This window comes from Amblyomma maculatum, chromosome 3, assembly GCF_055883805.1.
Source record: "Amblyomma maculatum isolate TAMU_Amacu chromosome 3, ASM5588380v1, whole genome shotgun sequence".
NCBI lineage: Eukaryota > Metazoa > Arthropoda > Arachnida > Ixodida > Ixodidae > Amblyomma > Amblyomma maculatum.
Window position 1 is genome coordinate 210,845,674 of NC_139346.1, and position 19,276 is coordinate 210,864,949.

At 45.5% G+C, this 19,276-nt stretch overlaps 1 protein-coding gene across 1 annotated transcript; it reads left to right on the plus strand.

Annotated features, from left to right (window-relative positions):
- Positions 1 to 362: 362 nt before the first annotated feature.
- On the plus strand, positions 363 to 18,811 carry LOC146197617 (uncharacterized). Its single transcript, XM_084597211.1, has 4 exons — positions 363 to 606; positions 8,877 to 9,020; positions 12,624 to 13,721; positions 18,663 to 18,811. The coding sequence occupies exons 1-4, from the start codon at positions 363 to 365 to the stop codon at positions 18,809 to 18,811; spliced, it is 1,635 nt and encodes a 544-aa protein (XP_084453337.1).
- The last annotated feature ends 465 nt before the right edge of the window (positions 18,812 to 19,276 follow it).

The following is a 19,276-nucleotide window of genomic DNA, read 5'->3' on the forward strand; positions in this document are numbered from 1 at the left end:
ACTAGCATTTATTTTGGTTGTGTATTGGTGTTGAAGCAGTAATAACTATTAAAATAAATATAAGTTAAACAAGAAGTTTTCCAAAACTCTGTGGATTGCAAAGGCGGTGTTAAAAGCGCTATACGCCTACTCTTAAGGCCAAGCTTTAGCGCCTCCAATTTCTTTTGGCTTTAAAACGTAGGTATATATTATAGCTAGCGAAATGAGGAGGTGACTTTTTTTTTTCTTTTGGTTCTTTTCAATTTGAGTGTTGCGAGTTTTTGCCTAGACCCCTTTTCTTTTGCGCTGCGTAGTTTGCGCAGTATTTCAATCAAGCACGCAGGATCACCATCTCTCTCTGCTTCCCTTCACACAGTTCCAGGATGACGGGCAGCCTTCAAGTCTCCATGGACGGAATGACCAGCAAAGGGGGTGCTCGTCTCCGCCTGCAGGACAGCCGCCGGAGCTGGTTCACGTTGGCAATGTGCGTCGTGATGCTGCACACGGCCACGCTGGGGAGCCGCTCACAAGGCGCCATGTACGTCGGCATCCGGGAACACTTCGGCCTCAGCCACAGTGAGGCCTCGTTCCCACCGTCCCTGCAGTCTTCTCTGTGTCTCACCGGAGGTAAATTTGAGGAAATAGGAAGAATAATTTCGACCACATGGGCAATCCTTAACGTGTAGCGACATCGCGCGCAGGTGGCTTTCTGTTCGGTTCAGTGGGACGGGTGTCCTATAGCTTAATGTAATCAATGACCTAAAAAAAGTGCGATGAGTCCTAGCCCAGTTATAGCATCGAAGAGCTGTTCAGAGCCACCTCTCCTAATCTGCTGTATTTGTTTTCGTTCATTGAAGTTAATTAGGTCGTAAATACCAATTACCTATTTTTTGTTTTTGGCTTTAGAAAAAAAAAGTATCAGGAAAAAATTGTAGGCCTTCTAAAAAAGCCACTATCTAAGTTATTTTCACCAATCTGGCGTTTACGTAAAGTAATATATATATATATATATATATATATATATATATATATATATATATATATATATATATATATATATATATATATATATATATATATATATATATATATATATATATATATATATATATATATATATATATATATATACCTCCAGGTACTCCCCAGGACGCAGATATGGCGCGACGCCCTGCCCCTGCTTCGGCGCCATTACCGCCACCCGATCAAGGCTCACTGTATTCCGCACACACTGAGCTGTTCGTCGACAACCGACGACCACCCCAGCTGAAGGCGGACCTGTGGCGCGCCCCAAATCGCCAGTGCCTGTGCTTCCACTGCGGGGAGCCAGGTCATCTCTATCGCCAGTGCCCCTATCGACACCTTGGACTTCACGGATTTCCCATCGACATGCGTCGCCCTCCAATAGGCCAAAGACCCCGGGAGATTGAAGACTACTTAGCGCAGCAGCGCATGGCGCCAACTTCTCAGCGGCAGTCATGATCCACGTCCCCACGCCGACCATCGCCGCAGCGCGGGCCATCCTGGACGGCGCAGCGACGCTCGCGAAGTCCCCACCGGGAAAACTAAAGACAGCGACCTCCGGGGGCGAGGCCGCTTGCAATCGACGTGACGAAGACCCCCTGACAAGGAGACCTGTGAGCGATCTGGATTTTACGGCACCGACGACAGTTCCTACGCATGAACATCGACTCTCGCTGGACATACCCGTGCTTCTCGACGGCCATAAGGTTAGCGCATTGGTGGACACTGGCGCGGATTTTTCGATTATAAGCGGGAAGCTAGCAGCGCTTCTAAAAAAAGTCATGACACCATGGTCGGGCACGCAGATTCGCACCGCTGGCGGACATGTCGTAACTCCTAGTGGCCTGTGCACGGCACGAGTTCAAATTCGCAGCTCCACGTTTATTGTAAGCTGCCTCGTTATACCTGACTGCTCCCGTGACGTTATCCTTGGGGTTGAGTTTCTCCGGGAGTATGGAGCTATTATCGATCTCCGAAAGCGCACAGTGACATTTTCAACCGAGAAAGCTGCTGATACTGACGCCAAGAATCGCCAACGCCGCGCCGCCCTTCGAATTTCCGCCGAGAGCGTTTCGATTCCGCCACGCGCCAGTGTTTTTGTGACTGTTACTTGCGACGAACTGCGTGACGGGCATGCGGTGGCGGAAGGCAACCAGTCACTTTTGCTCACCCACGGCATCTGTACAGCGCGCAGCCTCATCCACCTCCGCGACGGCCGGTCTCATCTCCTGGTGACTAACTTCACCAACGAACCCCGGAATCTTTTTCGTGCTACTGCCATCGCGTTTGCTGACTCCTTAGCGGATGTTTCTGAATGTTTTACGTTTGGGGCTGTTAGCACTGTGCAGCCCCCACTTGACCGTCTTGATATTAGTCCGGATCTCTCGGACACACACAATCGTGAGCTACGTGCCCTCCTACTAGAGTTCAGCTCTTGCTTTGCGTCCTAATCGAAAGTACGGCAAACGCCCCTCGTGAAGCACCGCATCATTACTCCTGACGACGCCCGCCCTATCCGCCAGCAGCCGTACCGTATCTCAACGACGGAATGTGAAGCGATTCAGACACAAGTTCAGGAGATGCTTTGTGATGGTGTCATACAACCATCCAAGAGCCCGTGGTCATCCCCTGTCGTGCTGGTAAAGAAAAAAGATGGGACCCTTCGCTTCTGTGTCAATTATCGAAAGCTGAATGCCATCACTAAAAAAGACGTCTACCCGCTGCCCCGTATCGACGATTCGCTCGACAAGCTTCGTCGCGCCCAGTACTTCTCCTCCATTGACTTGAAGAGTGGGTACTGGCAGATTGAGGTTGATGAGCGGGACCGCGAAAAAACAGCTTTTGTCACCCCAGATGGACTGTACGAGTTCAAAGTGCTGCCTTTTGGCCTATGTTCAGCGCCGGCAACTTTTCAGCGCATGATGGACACCGTCCTCGCCGGCCTCAAATGGCAAATCTGCTTAGTCTATCTCGACGACGTTGTCGTATTCTCTGAAACCTTTGAAGAACACCTCGAACGCCTGCGCGCAGTATTAGATGCCCTCCGGTGAGCTGACTTGACGCTCAAGCCCGAGAAGTGCCACTTTGGCTACAAAGAGTTGAAGTTTCTTGGTCACCTTGTGAGTGCCGCAAGCGTTAGGCCAGACCCCGACAAGACTGCTGCTGTCGCCAAATTTCCCGTTCCTGCAAAGAAGAGAAGTTTGAAACGCTTCCTGGGTCTCTGCACGTACTACCGCCGCTTCATCGCCGATTTTTCCAAAGTTGCCGCTTTCCTGACTCGCCTCACGCGCGATGATACACAGTTCGTGTGGGGCGCCGAGCAACAAGAGGCTTTTGCAGAGCTGCGCAGCCGACTGCAAACAAGCCCTGTTCTTGCGCGCTTTCATGAAGACGCTGACACCGAAGTCCACACCGACGCCAGCAATATCGGCCTTGGCGCTGTACTCGTTCAACACCAAGCTGGCGTCGAAAAGGTAATAGCGTATGCCAGCCGCACGCTCTCCCGCGCCAAGACAAACTACTCCACTACGGAAAAGGAATGCCTTGCGGTTGTGTGGGCAACCATGAAATTTAGGCCTTACCTCTACGGCCGCCAGTTTAAAGTTGTCACCGATCATCATTCCTTGTGCTGGCTGGCTAACCTCCGCGACCCATCGGGGCGCCTAGCACGATGGAGTCTTCGCCTCCAAGAATTTGAGTACACCATTGTGTATAAATCTGGCCAGAAGCACGAAGATGCTGACGCGCTGTCGCGCGCACCCGTCGGTTTAGTCGATGAGAGCACGGACCATGAGAGCGGTTTTCTTGGACTGGTAAGTGCTTCAGACATAATGACCCGACAGCGAGCTGACCCGGACCTTCGACCTGTCATTGACCACCTGCAGGGTCGCGCTGCTGATATCCCTCGGCAATTTGCTCGGAACCTGTCTGCTTTCTGTGTCCGGAATGGCGTTCTATACAAACAGAACTCCAGCACTGTTGACCGAGCGTTCCTCCTCGTAGTGCCAGCCGACCTCCGTGCCGATATCCTTTTTGCTTGCCATGATGAGCCCACCTCTGGCCACTTGGGCTTTGCACGCACACTCGCCCGAGTTCGTCAAGCCTATTATTGGCCTAAACTCGCTGACGCCGTTCATCGCTACGTCAGAGGCTGTCGTGAGTGCCAACGTCGAAAGGCGCCACCTCTCAAGCCAGCGGGTTTGCTCCAACCCATTGCGCCTCCCCGAACACCGTTTGACCAAATCGGCATCGACCTTCTGGGCCCATTTCCGCTGACATCGGTCGGTAACAAATGGATTATAGTCGCGACCGACTATCTCACACGGTATGCTGAAACCAAGGCGGTGAAGCGTTGCACGTTATCTGAGATCGCCCAGTTTTTTATGCAGCAGATCGTGTTGCGCCATGGCGCACCGTCCCAAGTAATCACCGATCGAGGCACGGCGTTTACGGCACAACTTATGCACGACGTATTTGAGCTGAGTCACACGAGCCATCGCAAAACCACTGCTTATCACCCACAGACGAATGGCCTCACTGAGAGACTCAATAAAACGATCGCCGACATGATTGCAATGTACATAGACTCCCAGCACAAGACCTGGGACAAGATTCTCCCGTACGTCACATATGCCTACAACACTGCCATCCAAGAGGCTACGCATTTTACGCCATTTCGCCTGCTCTATGGACGCGACGTTCAAACGATGTTAGATGCCATGCTTCCGTGCTGCACGGATAATCCTCTCATCCCAGACGCTGAGCAGTTTGCTCAGCGCGCCGAGGAAGCACGTCAACTTTCCCGCATCCACATTCAGCAACAGCAGGGAAAGGATACGCGTCGCTACAACCTCCGTCATCGACACGTCACATACCAACCAGGAGAGCAAGTTTGGGTGTGGACACCGGTGCGCCGGCCCGACTTGTCTGAAAAACTGATGTCGCGATACTTTGGACCTTACAAGGTTCTGCGCCGTGTCACAGAAGTGACATACGAAGTCCTTCCAGCGGGTACTGTGCAGACCTCGCGTCGGCAACCACGCTCCGAGGTGGTGCACGTTGTCCGCATGAAACCGTATTTCACGCAGTAATGTGCAGTGTACTATGCACTCGTTTAGTTGTGTAGGGCACCGCCTCCGTTTTATATTCGTTATCTGTACTGACTTGCATCGCCCATCGCTCGCGCCCAGTCTGTGCTTTCGTTTTTTTTTTTAGGAGGGGGAGTAATGCCACCTGGTGTCCCTGATGTTTTTAGGTGGCACCTGGAAGAAAAGGACGCCGAAGTTGTCTCGCGTGCTGTGGCGGAACTTTGCCTGCTGGTTGAGCTTCGTCCCGTCGTGTTAGTCACGTCTAGCCCTGTTGTCCGTGACAATATATATATATATATATATATATATATATATATATATATATATATATATATATATATATATATATATATATATATATATGACTCTGAGAGAGCGCATTTTGTTTTCGAGCTTGAGCACATTTCTGCCAACCACTGGATGGACGTAGCCCGGAGATATTTTGGTGACCCGGTTTCCTTTGAAGGCGCGTAAAGCTGTCGGTTGGTGTCTTCAAATATATATTAAATCTAAATTTAACGAAGTTGAAGGGGGCCACGAATTATTTTGCTAAATCGAGAACTTCGCTAAATTGATTGAGGCCTTTCTCATTCACTTAATTCTATTATGGGTGTAGCGCATCCAGACAACCAAGGCGGCATCAATCTGTAAAGCGTACTTGTGCCAATAAATGAAGATGTGGCCAGCGGAAACAACCGACACGACTGGTACGATTGAAAAGAAAAATTGTTACCTTAGGATGAAGAGCCAGGGGACTACAAATTTATCTCCCAGCAAAGAATTTGGTACACTCTTAGGCTGGGGCCAACTGCCGCAGCAGATAAAAGCCATTCATAAAGCTCATTCCCCTCGAATTCTTGTGAAATCCAATAAATATTATAAATCTCGTTTTGTATGGCGCAATTTAACAAAAGCGGCATAAAGGCGCTCTGCGATATTGTCATTAGCTCGCAATCAATACGTTTTTGGACATTCTCTACAAAGCAGACCAAATATTAGCATATTTCACCTTGATTTTTTCGATAAACGGTCTGCTAAATCGGGACAGATCACGAATTACGTTTTGTTATTTCGATTTAGTGAAAGCTTTGAGCCATACGAGCGTCCGACGGTAAATCAAAATATCAATCAATCAATCAATCAATCAATTTTTATTTCAGTTTGTACATGCAAACTGGGGGTGGTGAGAAAAAAACAGTGAAATATACACCGCTTGACGGGCCTCACCACCCCTACAAGTCAGCAGTAGGCACAAGGCAAAAACAACCACTGGTAAAAAAAAAATGAATACAAGTGCATCTACAGAACAAGGTTGACAAAAACATGTCCCATAACTGGCCACAATGCAGAAGACCGTGAGGCTATAACACAGTGGCACAGTACGTTCAGACACAATTAACATCACTGTAGCATAGATTGCTGAATAAATATTTTCCGAATGGCAGAAAAAGTCATAATATTCACTTGATCACTGAGAGAGGTATGTAGGAACTTTGGCACAATAAATCTCAACATACAAAACCCATAGTTAGTTCTGCACTTTGGTAATGCAAACCTGCTCTGCAATATGATGTCGTATGATCAGTGGCGACATGTAATTGGAACAATTTCAGAAAAAAAATTAATCACCCCTTTTTTATCGTTGATTTAGAGACATGAAAATCTGTAGTCAAATAATTTGTTGAAAGGTATAATATTATAATGTAGGTAAATCTGTCTAGTACGCGAATCATACGTCCCCGTTGACAATTGCGCAAAGCATTTTCTTTTGCAATGTTTGCAGTTTTATGACATTAGATACCGTTATATTGCCCCAGACAAGGAGGCAATAGCTAAGGTGGGAATAAAATAAAGTGCATGCTTTAAAGTAATTTTACTTTTGATAGGTAGAATATGCCGGTTACTTGAAGTAATTCCGACAATTCTAGAAAGCGTTGACACAATATTATTAACATGGGAATCCCAGGTCATCGTACTGTTATACGTAACACCCAATGATTTGAAGGTGTCCACGTACTCGATTACACTGCCATTGAGGTATAGCGAGATGCAGTAAAGTACTTGTTTTCCTTTAGGAAGGAAGAGTACTGCTTTAGTTTTTTTCTTTGAGTTGGCTGATGACTATGTTGCAAGCGATAAGAACGTGCGGTTTTCGGTGTCTGCTAAGCTTTGTACGTCATTGGAAGAAAAGAATATATTGGAAAAGAATGTATTGTTCGCGCTGTTTAAATTAATTATGAATAAGTACCAACTCGCCCAACAAAGTATCTTGGTAGGCTGGTGTCGTCTGCATATATAATGCATTTTGTACGGCTACTGATATGATTTATATATAGATATATATATATATATATATATATATATATATATATATATATATATATATATATATATATATATATATATATATATATATACTGAACAGGTGGCCCTAAAATGCTGCCCTGAGGGCGCCATTCGAAATTCTTAGAATCTGTGAAGAAGAATGATTAATCACCACAGACTGAGACCGTGAATTCAGATAAGATTTGATTAGGCTGATAGCATGCCCGCGTATGGCGTAGTTCTCTAGTTTTGGAAAAAGAATATCGTTATTTAGGCAATCGAAGGCTTTACTGAAATCAACAAAAACACCGAGAGTTAGAAGCTGTGGCTCAAACTTTTTTTATTCCTTTTGGACAAATAGTGCATGCTCTCTAGACCTATTTTGTGTAAAGCCATACTGACAATCAGTTATTATGGGATGTTTCGGCAGAAAATGTTGTAAGCGGATGCCAATTAGTTGTTCTAAACCCCTAGAAAATATGGCAGTACAGACACTGGCCTATAGCTTCCCAACTTGTTCGCATCGCTTTTTTTTTTATAAATCGCGGCTACCCTGGCTAGCTGCATGTCAGTAGAGAAATGAGCTGTAATAAGTGCGGTGTTGTATATATAGGTTAGGCATGGCGTAATTATGTCAATAATATAGTACACTGGTCGGCTCTGTATATTCGGTGCATCAAGACTGCAGGTGTCTTAATTTTCGGCATATTGCAAAAACTTCGGTTTCGTCCATTGGTCTTAAGAAGAGAGATGCTTCTAACTTGTCGCCTAAAAAAATTCGCGATTCCGGTATTAAATTGGCTATAACATACTTCGGAGCAGAATGTATTAAATGTGTTTGCAAGGTTTGAACCCGAAGTTTCCTTACCATCTATTATTAAGCTCGTTATGTTCCTACTGTGTGTGTTTCTATTTAAAACTAAGTTTAAGTGCCTCCATGTTTCTTTGGGATTTCTAGAACGCTGGATATGAAATAAGTTGTTATAGTTAGCTGCCCTAGCTATCCTAATTGTGCAATGATTTAAATCTCGCTAGTACGTCCACATCTCTCATTTTAATGAACTGTGCAAACATTTCGTGTTTCTTTTTCACGAGTCGCATGAGGCGATGGTGCATCCACGGCTTACGAGCATTTTTGCATGGCGTTATGTCAATCACAGGGAAGCAGTCATTGTACAATAAGAGAAAAATTGCAGAAATTTGAAATCTTCGTTAAATCGCGAATTTGGTAAATCGGAATTCGTTAAATTGCGTTTTGACTCTTATTCATAGCAGCCACACACAATATATAAATGAAGCGAAAGCCAATATTTACATACGCTACAAAGAGGTTTTATTCTACACACAAATAAAAAGCGGGTAGTCATGTTTCTTTCTACGGCGTTTTATGTTCGTCGCTCGTGCGGCGCCGTTGTTCAAGGAGCAGCAACCGGCATATTTTGTCCTGCTGGGTTGTTGCAGGAATCGTCATGGGCTTCCTGTGCGAAGTGGTTCCTCTGCGGCTCATGTCACTGGGCTGCTCACTGCTGTCGGCTCTTGGCATCATCGTGTGCTACTTCGCTCCAAGCGTGTCATTCATTTCCTTTTTCTTCGGGGTTGTGCACGGTAAGGCACCTCCTCTGTTCCATGCCCCGTCCTGTCGCATTGACATATATAGTTGGATGTCGAGTCAGTCTCTGAATCAGTAAAGGAAACTTACGCTGAGGCAAAAAAGAAAAAAAAAGAACTCACAGGAACTCACGAACGAGCTATGAACGCAGCCTGCTCATATCGTAATAGGCTACTGCCGATAGACTCATAGCTCACTGAATAGTCTTTGTCCTAAGTTTGGACCCCATGCAGGGAGTTTGCCTCTTAGCGCTACCCTGCAGCTCGTAATGCATTTCCGGTGTTCCAAATCTCCCGAAGGTGAGAAATGTTTGTACTACACTCTGCAGTGAAGTCTTCTACGAATGGTAAAGGAACACCAATACACGGCATAGAAATACACCTACTGGGTTCTACTTTTTTGGCAAAGACTCTATGTACAGCGAAAGATTTGTCCCTTTCGAGACGCCCCTTGTGTTTCTTACAAAAACCGACTTCGCACGTAACTCCCAAGATATCGAACGCTTTGACTGCAATATGACTGTATACGCACTGCTCCTACTAATTCCGAGAGATATGCATATCCCTTTAGTCCACGCGTACGAGGGTGTGTGTGCTAGAAGTGAGGCTATATCTTTGCCTGCAAGCATTCCATTGGCAGTGGGCACGGTGGCACTCCTGGAATGAAACGCGCTGGTTCTTTGACCTTCATTGCGCACGTTAGCAAGCGTTTTGAAAAATATGTCCGCTTCAGTAACATTCCTTGGAGGTGCTGCCGTGACCGAAACTACTTCATGAAGGGCTTGATGCTGCAGTTTTATGCGAAATCAAAAGCAGCTTGTTGATGCGCTTAGTCAGCACTGTTTGTGTGTCGCTGCCATATGCGGGTGAAACTTGGTGTTCTGTGCGTTTGTGGTGGCAGTCGTAAGTATGTTCCGTACCACTGAAATGTATGATTGAGCATGACACGTGATACATGGTACGCAATCATAATGTCCTGATTGAGCATGACAGAACAAGAGCCTCGGGCAATCACGTCAGACTTTATCATAATAATCAAAATCAAACACGCGCTTCCATACTGCCTACAGAGGCAGGCGGATCAGGAGGCAATCAGCGGCTTACAAAGCAGCAATCGACCTCTGTAAATACACCAAATCTGAAGAGGTACTCAAATTCGGACTTCATAATAGCTGGACGAGTTTACAGATGGCCCATAAAACAGCCTAGCAAGATAGGTGCTTCGGGACAAATGCTGTTAGATCAATAACGAAAAAGCTTGATCTGACTCCAAACTTCTAACCTAACCAAATATTCAAATTTTCGCCTCGAATCAGGTAATACATTAAAGTCAAACACCTGCCTCAAAAACATGAAAGAAGAAAGACATGGTGATACGAGAGCGGCTATACGATGAAAGCCGCATAAATATTGTCACGTAGTGGTGACGAGGTCGACGACACAAATGAAGGGGTCGATGATGGCAAATGGCAAATGAGAAAATAATACTCTGACGCTGTGGTGCATGGCTCAGACCTCACGTCCCTCAGATTTGGCCGCAGCGGAGGCCAAATCTGCAGTTCAAGCCACAAAAGACGTGCAGTGCAAGTCACAGCTGCTTTTCTGTAAGAAATGCAAGCGTACTGCTATATTCAATTCACTAACCTTGAGGCTATTTTGCTTTCACCGACGGTATCATCCGAAGCGCTATAGGCAAGAATCGTATTTATTTTATGTGATTAAAAATTAGTGTGTATATGTAACATACTACATATCCTTCTAGCCGTCATGATCAATGTGGCAAAAATGTTCACAGGCTACCACACAATACCCCCCCAATGACGCATTCGTGAATTCTTACTTTCCTCTCGGGATCAGCGAAAGAAATCGGCTAGGTCCTTCAATCATAGCTGTACTCATTGTTTTCGTTCATGTCACAAATAGTATCGCTATCAAGTAATCTATAACGCGCGCTAGTTTATAAGTTCCGCAATCGCTTTCTAATTGATTATGTGAGGTGTTTATTCCTATTAGTTTATTTCGTATCTCATTGTAGCTTTTTTTTGTTGATCTTTTTATTGCGGTCCTGCATTTGACTGCATGGTGCATTTTGTTACTTTAGCTTATCTTGCACTTATTTTTCGCGTACGATGTATTCGTGCATAATGTGTGAGTGCCCTGGACTCACCGTTTCTCCTTATTTCGTTCGCCCACCCGAAATGATCTCAGATGACAGGAACCATTGAAATGATTAGATATCTATAAAAACACGCGCGCGACACATTAGAGCAATGTGAAGTTTTCTGCAGATCTTTTATGTAGCTCTCTCTTCATCTGCATAGTGCGCTGCGAGCAGATAGCTTGCTTTACATGCCAAGGCACCTCGTGTACGCGTAAAAGCAGAACGGCACAACACTCATTATAAGCGCGTGACGTTAGACTTACTAATGCGACCACGTGTAAGGTGTCGCTTTGCAGAAAACCTGGCGTCGCCGTCAGCGTTTTGGGCGAAAAACTACAGGCATGCTCTGGCGGAGGGTAGCTAGGAGGTGACATGGCAGGGCAATGACACGTCGATGGGCTATGTCACTCAACGAGTCCCCATGCTATCACAAAGTTTGGCACAGTTACCATCTCAAGTGACTTATTTCAACTGTGAGCTTGGGATAGAAATCAACCTTCCAAGATCCCTATATCTCTCATCAGGCACGCTACCCTAGGCCACGCAGGCACGTTCGTATGCGCCTTAGTTAAGACGGCTTTGTATCTGGTGATCTTTCGCATAACGCGGTAGCTTCCGGCTGTGCTGCATGCAATGAGTATATCTGAGGTGATAGACGCACAAACTAAGAGGTTAGTGATTCAACGAGCAGCAAAGTGCATGCACATCATATGGTGATCCTGAGGGATGTCACAGATGAAAGCCATATTAATTCAATCGCGTCATACCCTTAAATGCGGAGCTGAAGTGTCCCCCGTCATTTTCTTATCCACGAGATGTTTTGGATTTTTTGCTGTGCCAATAACGTGAACGCCCTCCCCGAGATGCTTTTTTTTTTTCTGCAGAAGGTGTAATAATATACGAACTAGGCTGATAAATAATTGAGCTTCTACGCGAGAATGCTAAACGATGGCTTTCAGTCATGCCTAAGTGAAAGACTCGTTAATGTCGATAGCATGACTTCCCTTGTTGCCTAATAAAATGTAAATGCCGCTACGGGAGTGCAACGCGCCAGCCCGCACGAAGGCAAAACTTGATTCAGTCGCAAACTCTTCATGGCCGGTACAAGACAAGGTCAATATGGTATATACTAACGCTCTCATCTTACCAATATAATAATTAATAACAATAATTTCTTTGTTTCCATCAATGATGGAGGAGACTGCGGGTAAAAATCGCTTCAGAAGCAGGCGACTTGACAGAGCCCGTAGCCTTCTTTATAGGGCAAGCAACGATAGAAAAGGAAACAGACATAGCACTTGACTTAGCACTTGACACTTAGCACTTGACACTTAGCACTGATATCGCCAAAGAACAAGCGAAATATGTATTTATATGTGCAACGAAGTAGGTATTTTCGAGTAAACAGGAATTTTTCGTTGGTTTGCTTTTTCCTGCAGGAATGGCGTCCAGTGGCGTTTTCGTGGTCACTTCTGTGGTGCTGTGTGCTTACTTTGTGCGCTGGCGCGCCACAGCCTGCGCCAGCTCCAGCGCAGCCAAAAGTTCACATTTCATAACGCCTTTCCTTGCCAACTACATCCGCGTCGAGTACGGTACGCTGGAAATCTTCCTTTTTCTGGGCGCTCTTCACCTCAACGGATTCGTGGCTGCACTCCTTGTCAAGACACCGCCCTGGTTGTTGCGTCCCAAGAATAAGGACGGCGTTGACTCAAGCTCCAAGCTTGGGGGATCCCAACAGCACCCTTCAAGAGACGTTCATGACAAGATGGGACCCACAGAGACAAGTTCTGGCAACTCCGCAGATACTGACGTAGCCTTCGTTACTAAATCCTTGCTGTCAGAGGTTTCGGAGGATCTCGTATCAAAGATAGCATGGGATGCTGGTGAGCCTCAGGACGCTCCTCAAGAATCCAGTTTACCGCACGTAAACGACTGTCCTTGCGTCAGTTTTGCTAACACTAAGTCGCAGCATGTTGCAGAAAACTTTGCCAGCATCAGCTTTTCTAAATCCCAAGCGCCCCGGTACAAAGTTTGCGAGTTCCTGAGAAATACCGTAAGATCGTTCGCCAAAATAAACTGGAAGGTATTCATATCGCCCCTATTCTTCTTGGATTCCCTGTCCTTCTCAGTTCAAAACTACGTTCTATCCAACTTCATTCTGTTCCATTTGGACGTGACATTACAGCGGGGCCTAGATGGTAGCTTCGCGGCATACCTTCTCCTCGCTTTCAACGTTAGCGCCGTGCTAGGGTGTCTCGCCATCGGGATCATAGTGGATCGGCGGTGGCTGTCTGTGAAAGCCACGCTGGCTCTGAGCTTCTGCGGCAACTCGGCGTCCTGCGAAGGCCTTGTGTGGTCCGAATCCGGCGCCCAGCTCTTGGTATGCGCCGTGGTCCAAGGCTTGAGCTGCGGCGTGATGGCCCCTCTGCTGTGTCCAATGCTCATCAAGGACTTCAGCCTCGAGAGCCTCGCCCTCGTGATGGGTGGCTGCCACACCGTAATGGGCGCCACCTTACTCCTCAGACCACCGCTCATAGGTAACATATTACTGTATTCTATATTGCCCTTAAGTTCTAAAACGTGGGCTGCTTCCAGTGTCAGCACCGAACGTGCACATAAATGTTTTCATTATTTCCTGAAAAAGAAAACAACAAAAGAAAAGTGTATTTTGAATTTTCCATGACAAGGGACATCAGAGACGTGGATCACGCGCTCTTGTCTGTTGCTTGTATGGCGATTCAACCGTCTTTAAACCCACGATGGCAATATTGTGTTGTGTTGTGCCCTTAGATAATGGCCATATCTTCGTTATGCGAATTCAAACTTTTCTCTTTTTTGTTATTGTTTAATCTCCTCGACGCTTTCTTCTTCATGCTCTAATTTCTTTTTTCTCGTTTACTGTTTTCAAGGAAGTTTTTCTTTTTTTCTCCTGTCTTCCATATTTCAATAAAGCGCAGTCCAGGACGCATTTAACGGCTTCAGGTGCAAAAAAGCAATCCCGTTGTCCTCATATGCTCAGAGGCAAGGTACAAAAGCGCCTCCCTTTTGTGCGATGCGGTTTCCTTTTAGGGAAAATGAAGTAAAGTTCAAGCTGTCTTATATCGATGGTGATCCGAGTGATATAAATCGACCCCCACAGAAGACTGAGCTGTTATAATTCAGAAAATATTTCAAAATTGGCAGCGATTTAGCCACGGTTCAACCGAATTTGACGAGCTTTAACTTGGCCTTGTACTGATTTTCCATTTTTTAGCGTTTGACTTCGGAATCTACTTGTAGAGATCTTTTCAACAATACCAGACGGCGTTGTAGCATAAAGTTCAATTTTTAATCACATTTGTCTAATCAACAATGAATAAGACCTGCAATCAGTCTAGTCAATCGTACTCTATATATAACCTATCCAACAATATATGACTTGATATAGCGTAAATGTTTATTTTTTTACAGTTACCTAATTAACTGTAGTTGATTACAACGCGCAATTAGTAAAGCAGTCAGTTCTGAGGTTACGTGATATGACTGTGACGTGATGTGATGTGACATGTCTGTGATGTGACTGTACTGTCATCACCCATCCCTCTCTCGCCCACAACTTTATACCCACCTACCCCTCTCCTCCAGTGCAGGGTAGCAAACTAGTTCCTTTACCGGTTAACCTCCCTGCCTTTCCTCCTCATCTTCCTCCTCCTCCAGTTCTGAGGTTATATACGTGCTTAGCATGAGAAACCTGGCCAATAATTGGTTCGAACATGAAGGACGAGTTGAAGGTCGTTGTGACGGACGGAATCAGTTTCCGGTTTTTCAATAATTAGACCTAATGCTCTAAACAGGAGCCCTGTCACGCTGGCTCAATTATTAGGGTGCTCGACTACTGATTCCGAGAACGCTGCTCCAATACCCGATGCGGTGGTCGCTTTTCGATCCAAAAGGATCCCAATCCGTGATAGTTGGTACATCGTCTCATGTCGTGTTTCCTTACAGCGTGTTGTTCGAAGCCAAGTTCTTTTTATTTCGAAAATATGCGGACATCAGTAAATCTCTTGGACCTTTTGTCTTAGCCTTAGCAGCAGAGAGTGGCCGGACACCTCAAACGCATGGTCAGCCTGAAGGGGAACCGAGATAAACTGTCGCAAAACTGAAAAGATGCACTACTATGGACGCCATAGTGTCATATAGAGAGAATTCTCGAAGGACACGACAAATGATGCTAAGGACACCTCAAAAACTACGAGAGACGTATCGGAGCAAAGATGAGACGCCCTTGAGTGTGGTACGCCTTCCCTGAAGCTCATTTCATGCTTCCGTCTACTGGCGATGATGAGATCGATACGAATTTTAGTGCGGAACCACTTCTCCACACTGTCAGACCTGGTCAGGAGTGTTGTGACACACCAGGCATTGAGGGTGATTTTCGCGAAACTTAGCACAGCAATCTACCCGTAGCTAAATGCACATAGCAAAATACAGCAACTGACCAATAACAGTCACCCCGGTGAATATTTCAGCGATTAATTCGAATCTTTGTTCTTTTTAGACAGCCGCTGGCACGCGGCCTTATCACTGTGAATCTAGCGCATGTATCGATTCTGTGTTGTTTGTTTATTCATGCTTGTTGTCCCGAGACGATGCTATATTATTTCCTTTGTCGCCCAACATGCGTTGAGCTGTGTCTCGAAGATTCCAGCCAGTCTCGTGCGTTTCTACAATGTTCCAGGTTATGCTAGTCCCCGGTGGCGGCTTTATCTAGACGTTTCTTAGTCGCCTATAAATTGAGCGTTGACGGGCGCGACAGGCGTTCTTAGTTCGACGACCGACGAGCACGTTTGCTGTTATCGCCGCCGCCGAGTTGCTTAGTTCTTTTTCGGGCGCAACTCAGCCCAATAATGAGTTGATTCTAGTGCTATTACGCCTCTCCCCTCTTTTGGCGTTTACGACCTTGTCACCACTACGTGGCAATATTATTGTCTGCCCTGGTGCATATGACATTTTATATTTGGTTCACCTTCGACCTATGCGTTTTCCTTGGATTTAGTGGATTAGCCAGGGTTAAACAACGCCAATGTTTCTAATTGTCTGAACGTTTCTTAGTGTTCCTGACTTGTTGACCTCCAACTTCTCTGTTTGCTTATTGCCAACAGCCTCGTACCGTATCTTCTCCCGCAGTGCTGTTTTCAGCTGACTTTTTGCGTGCTTCGATGAAGGCAGAACACGAGGCGCTAGTGTACAGGGTGATTTCACTGCTCATTAAAGAGCCCCAGGTATTCGAATTATCCGAAGTCTTCCACTACGGTGTCCCTCCTTGCCGGAGTTGCTTTGAGAGTTCATAAAACCAACCAATAAGAAAAAGAAATATAGGTGTCGCAATCAGCGACGCTTGGCCAGCGTCACGACACTTTAATAACATACATACATACATACATACATACATACATACATACATACATACATACATACATACATACATACATACATACATACATACATACATACATACATACATACATACATACATACATACATACATACATACATACATACATACATACATGCATACATACATACATACATACATACATACATACATACATACATACATACATGCATACATACATACATACATACATACATACATACATACATACATACATACATACATACATACATACATACATACATACATACATACATACATAATGTGCGTCGGCATTGATTTTTTCGCGAATCCCTGGGACTACGCTGCACCGTCACTCCCCAGTGCTTTTTGGTGTAGACATGAGTTTGAATCCAGTTCAGAACAAAAAACGGTATGGACATTTAAGATCCTCATGTGTGATAATGCAAAAGCATTACTGCGCCACAGCCCAGTTTTGCCTTCGAGTTTACCCGCCTTTAAAGAGGTAGTGTTAAATAAATGCAGCTGTACGATAATAGAGAATATTTGTAAGTGCACGTTTCTTTATTTGTGCTATCCGGTGAGTATTCGCTCCATGTTCTCGTTGCCACATCTCTGCGTCTTGCTGGCGCTGTTGTCGCGTCGCCTGCGCTCCTCGTTGCCGAAGTTATTCCTCAGCAAGCATCGGAGTCCGGACACGTTGAAGACTCGATGGCGCTTCTATGGTGAAACGAGATATTTTCCCCACACCAAGCGAAGCACTTTTTACACGAACCGCCCGATTCCTCTGTCGGCACGCCTCGTTGTAGTTGCAGGGGCCTGCGCCCGCCTGCAGAACAAATCAGTGTGGACGGTTCCCTTTCCATGCGTGATTGCGATCAGGAACGCACAGGAGGAGGGCGCACAGTGGAGGGTGTGTGTGGCGTTAGCTACGGGCGCTCACCTTATACTTTCGCCATTACCCCCCCCCCCCCCCCTCAATGCTACTTCTCCCCCTTCCGACCTGCGTCCGCTGGCTTCGTTCTGCTACGATAGCTGTTGCTGTTTTTGTGGCTGTAAGAAGAAGGAAAAGAAAATGCACGGACCTGCTACTGGCTCTGTAGATCAGGCTAGCACTCGCCGCAAGCGGCGGTGACCTATCGGGAGGGTAAGGGGGTGAAGGGTGGCAGTTCCTGGCCCTACGGGGCTGGGGCGGTAGGTTAACGCCGCTTGTAAAGTCCCCGAAACTGGCAGGGCCACTGTATGCCAAAATGTATTGAATGTAGATAAGCCAGTTATACTAACAGGATCATGTCAATCAATGCATACAATGATGCGTGCAATGTTGGCGAGCCATCGCAGCTGCCCATAAAATATCGGCCACTATAACCCATGATGGATACAATATTGGGAAACCATCTCAACTAGTAGTAAAATATTGACCATTGTATGGCAGTAAATATTTAGAGTTCACACGCCATCAATGATGGCAAGAGAATATTGATTAACCTATGTAAAGATGTATGGTATTTTGGCAAGCCATTACACTTCGTCAGGCAACATCAACCACTATAATTGCAGATATACAATGCTGGGAAGCCAAGACGACTGGCGGGAGGATATGGACCAATGTATTCCAAGATACATTCGATGCTGACAAGCCATCAATACTGGCATTGCAATATTCGCCACTGTATGCCATGATAGGTGCAATGCTGGCCAGTCGCCACAGATCATTGGGCAATATTGCCCATTAGAACCAACAAGTATACATTGTTGAGAAGCCACCAAGACCGGTGTCTCGCTAAAGAACGGCATGTGGTTTAACGCTGGAACTAAGTGTTAGGGCGAATCTCATGGGCCACATGCGATTCGGGACAATGAAATATCACTCACCTGACCCCATTGCTCATGCCCTATGGGAATTAAATGTTAATATATAACTGCATACACTTGATTCAGTGACTTACGGGGTATTTAAATAAATGCTAATATATAACTGCATACACTCGATTCAATGTCTTGCTGGGTATTTCTGCTATTTTCCCCCGATTTCATTGATATTTCCTCGGTGTTTTAAACATTTTTTTTTCTCTCTCAACAGGCTATTTCAAGGATGTGCTTGGGTCCTACTCTGGCATACAGCATGTTTTCGCCTCACTCAATGCACTTCTATCAGTCATCTGGACGGTCAGGGTGCTACGTTCACTCCACAGGAATAAACAATGTATAAACGCCTCTCGACACAGCTAGCGTACACACCTGTATTCTCTTCTTTATTACTGATTTTGTGACACGCATTGCTCTATTCACAATATTACAAAACAATATGTACCAAGTAACGTTAAGCAGGCAAATTAACACGAACACTAGGCAGAGAACACCGCCACGCTCAAAGCAACTATATTTCCCATTTGATTCCATTTGATATATACATTATTGTCAATGGGCACCAATATTAGAAAGATTACCTGAGAAATCACCAATATTGAGACAACTGATCTCATCATTCATTTTTTTTGCCAAACATATGCGAGTTCTGAAGATAGGTCATATGATGTGCATGATCCATGATAGTTGTTAGAAATGCTATTGCGACAGCCTTATTCGCCTTATTTCTACCTAAACATCCTCAACATATTAATTAGCACGCACTAAATTTACATGACGGCATCTCCTTTCTATATTGCTCATCGTCTTATATACTGTTCGAAACAG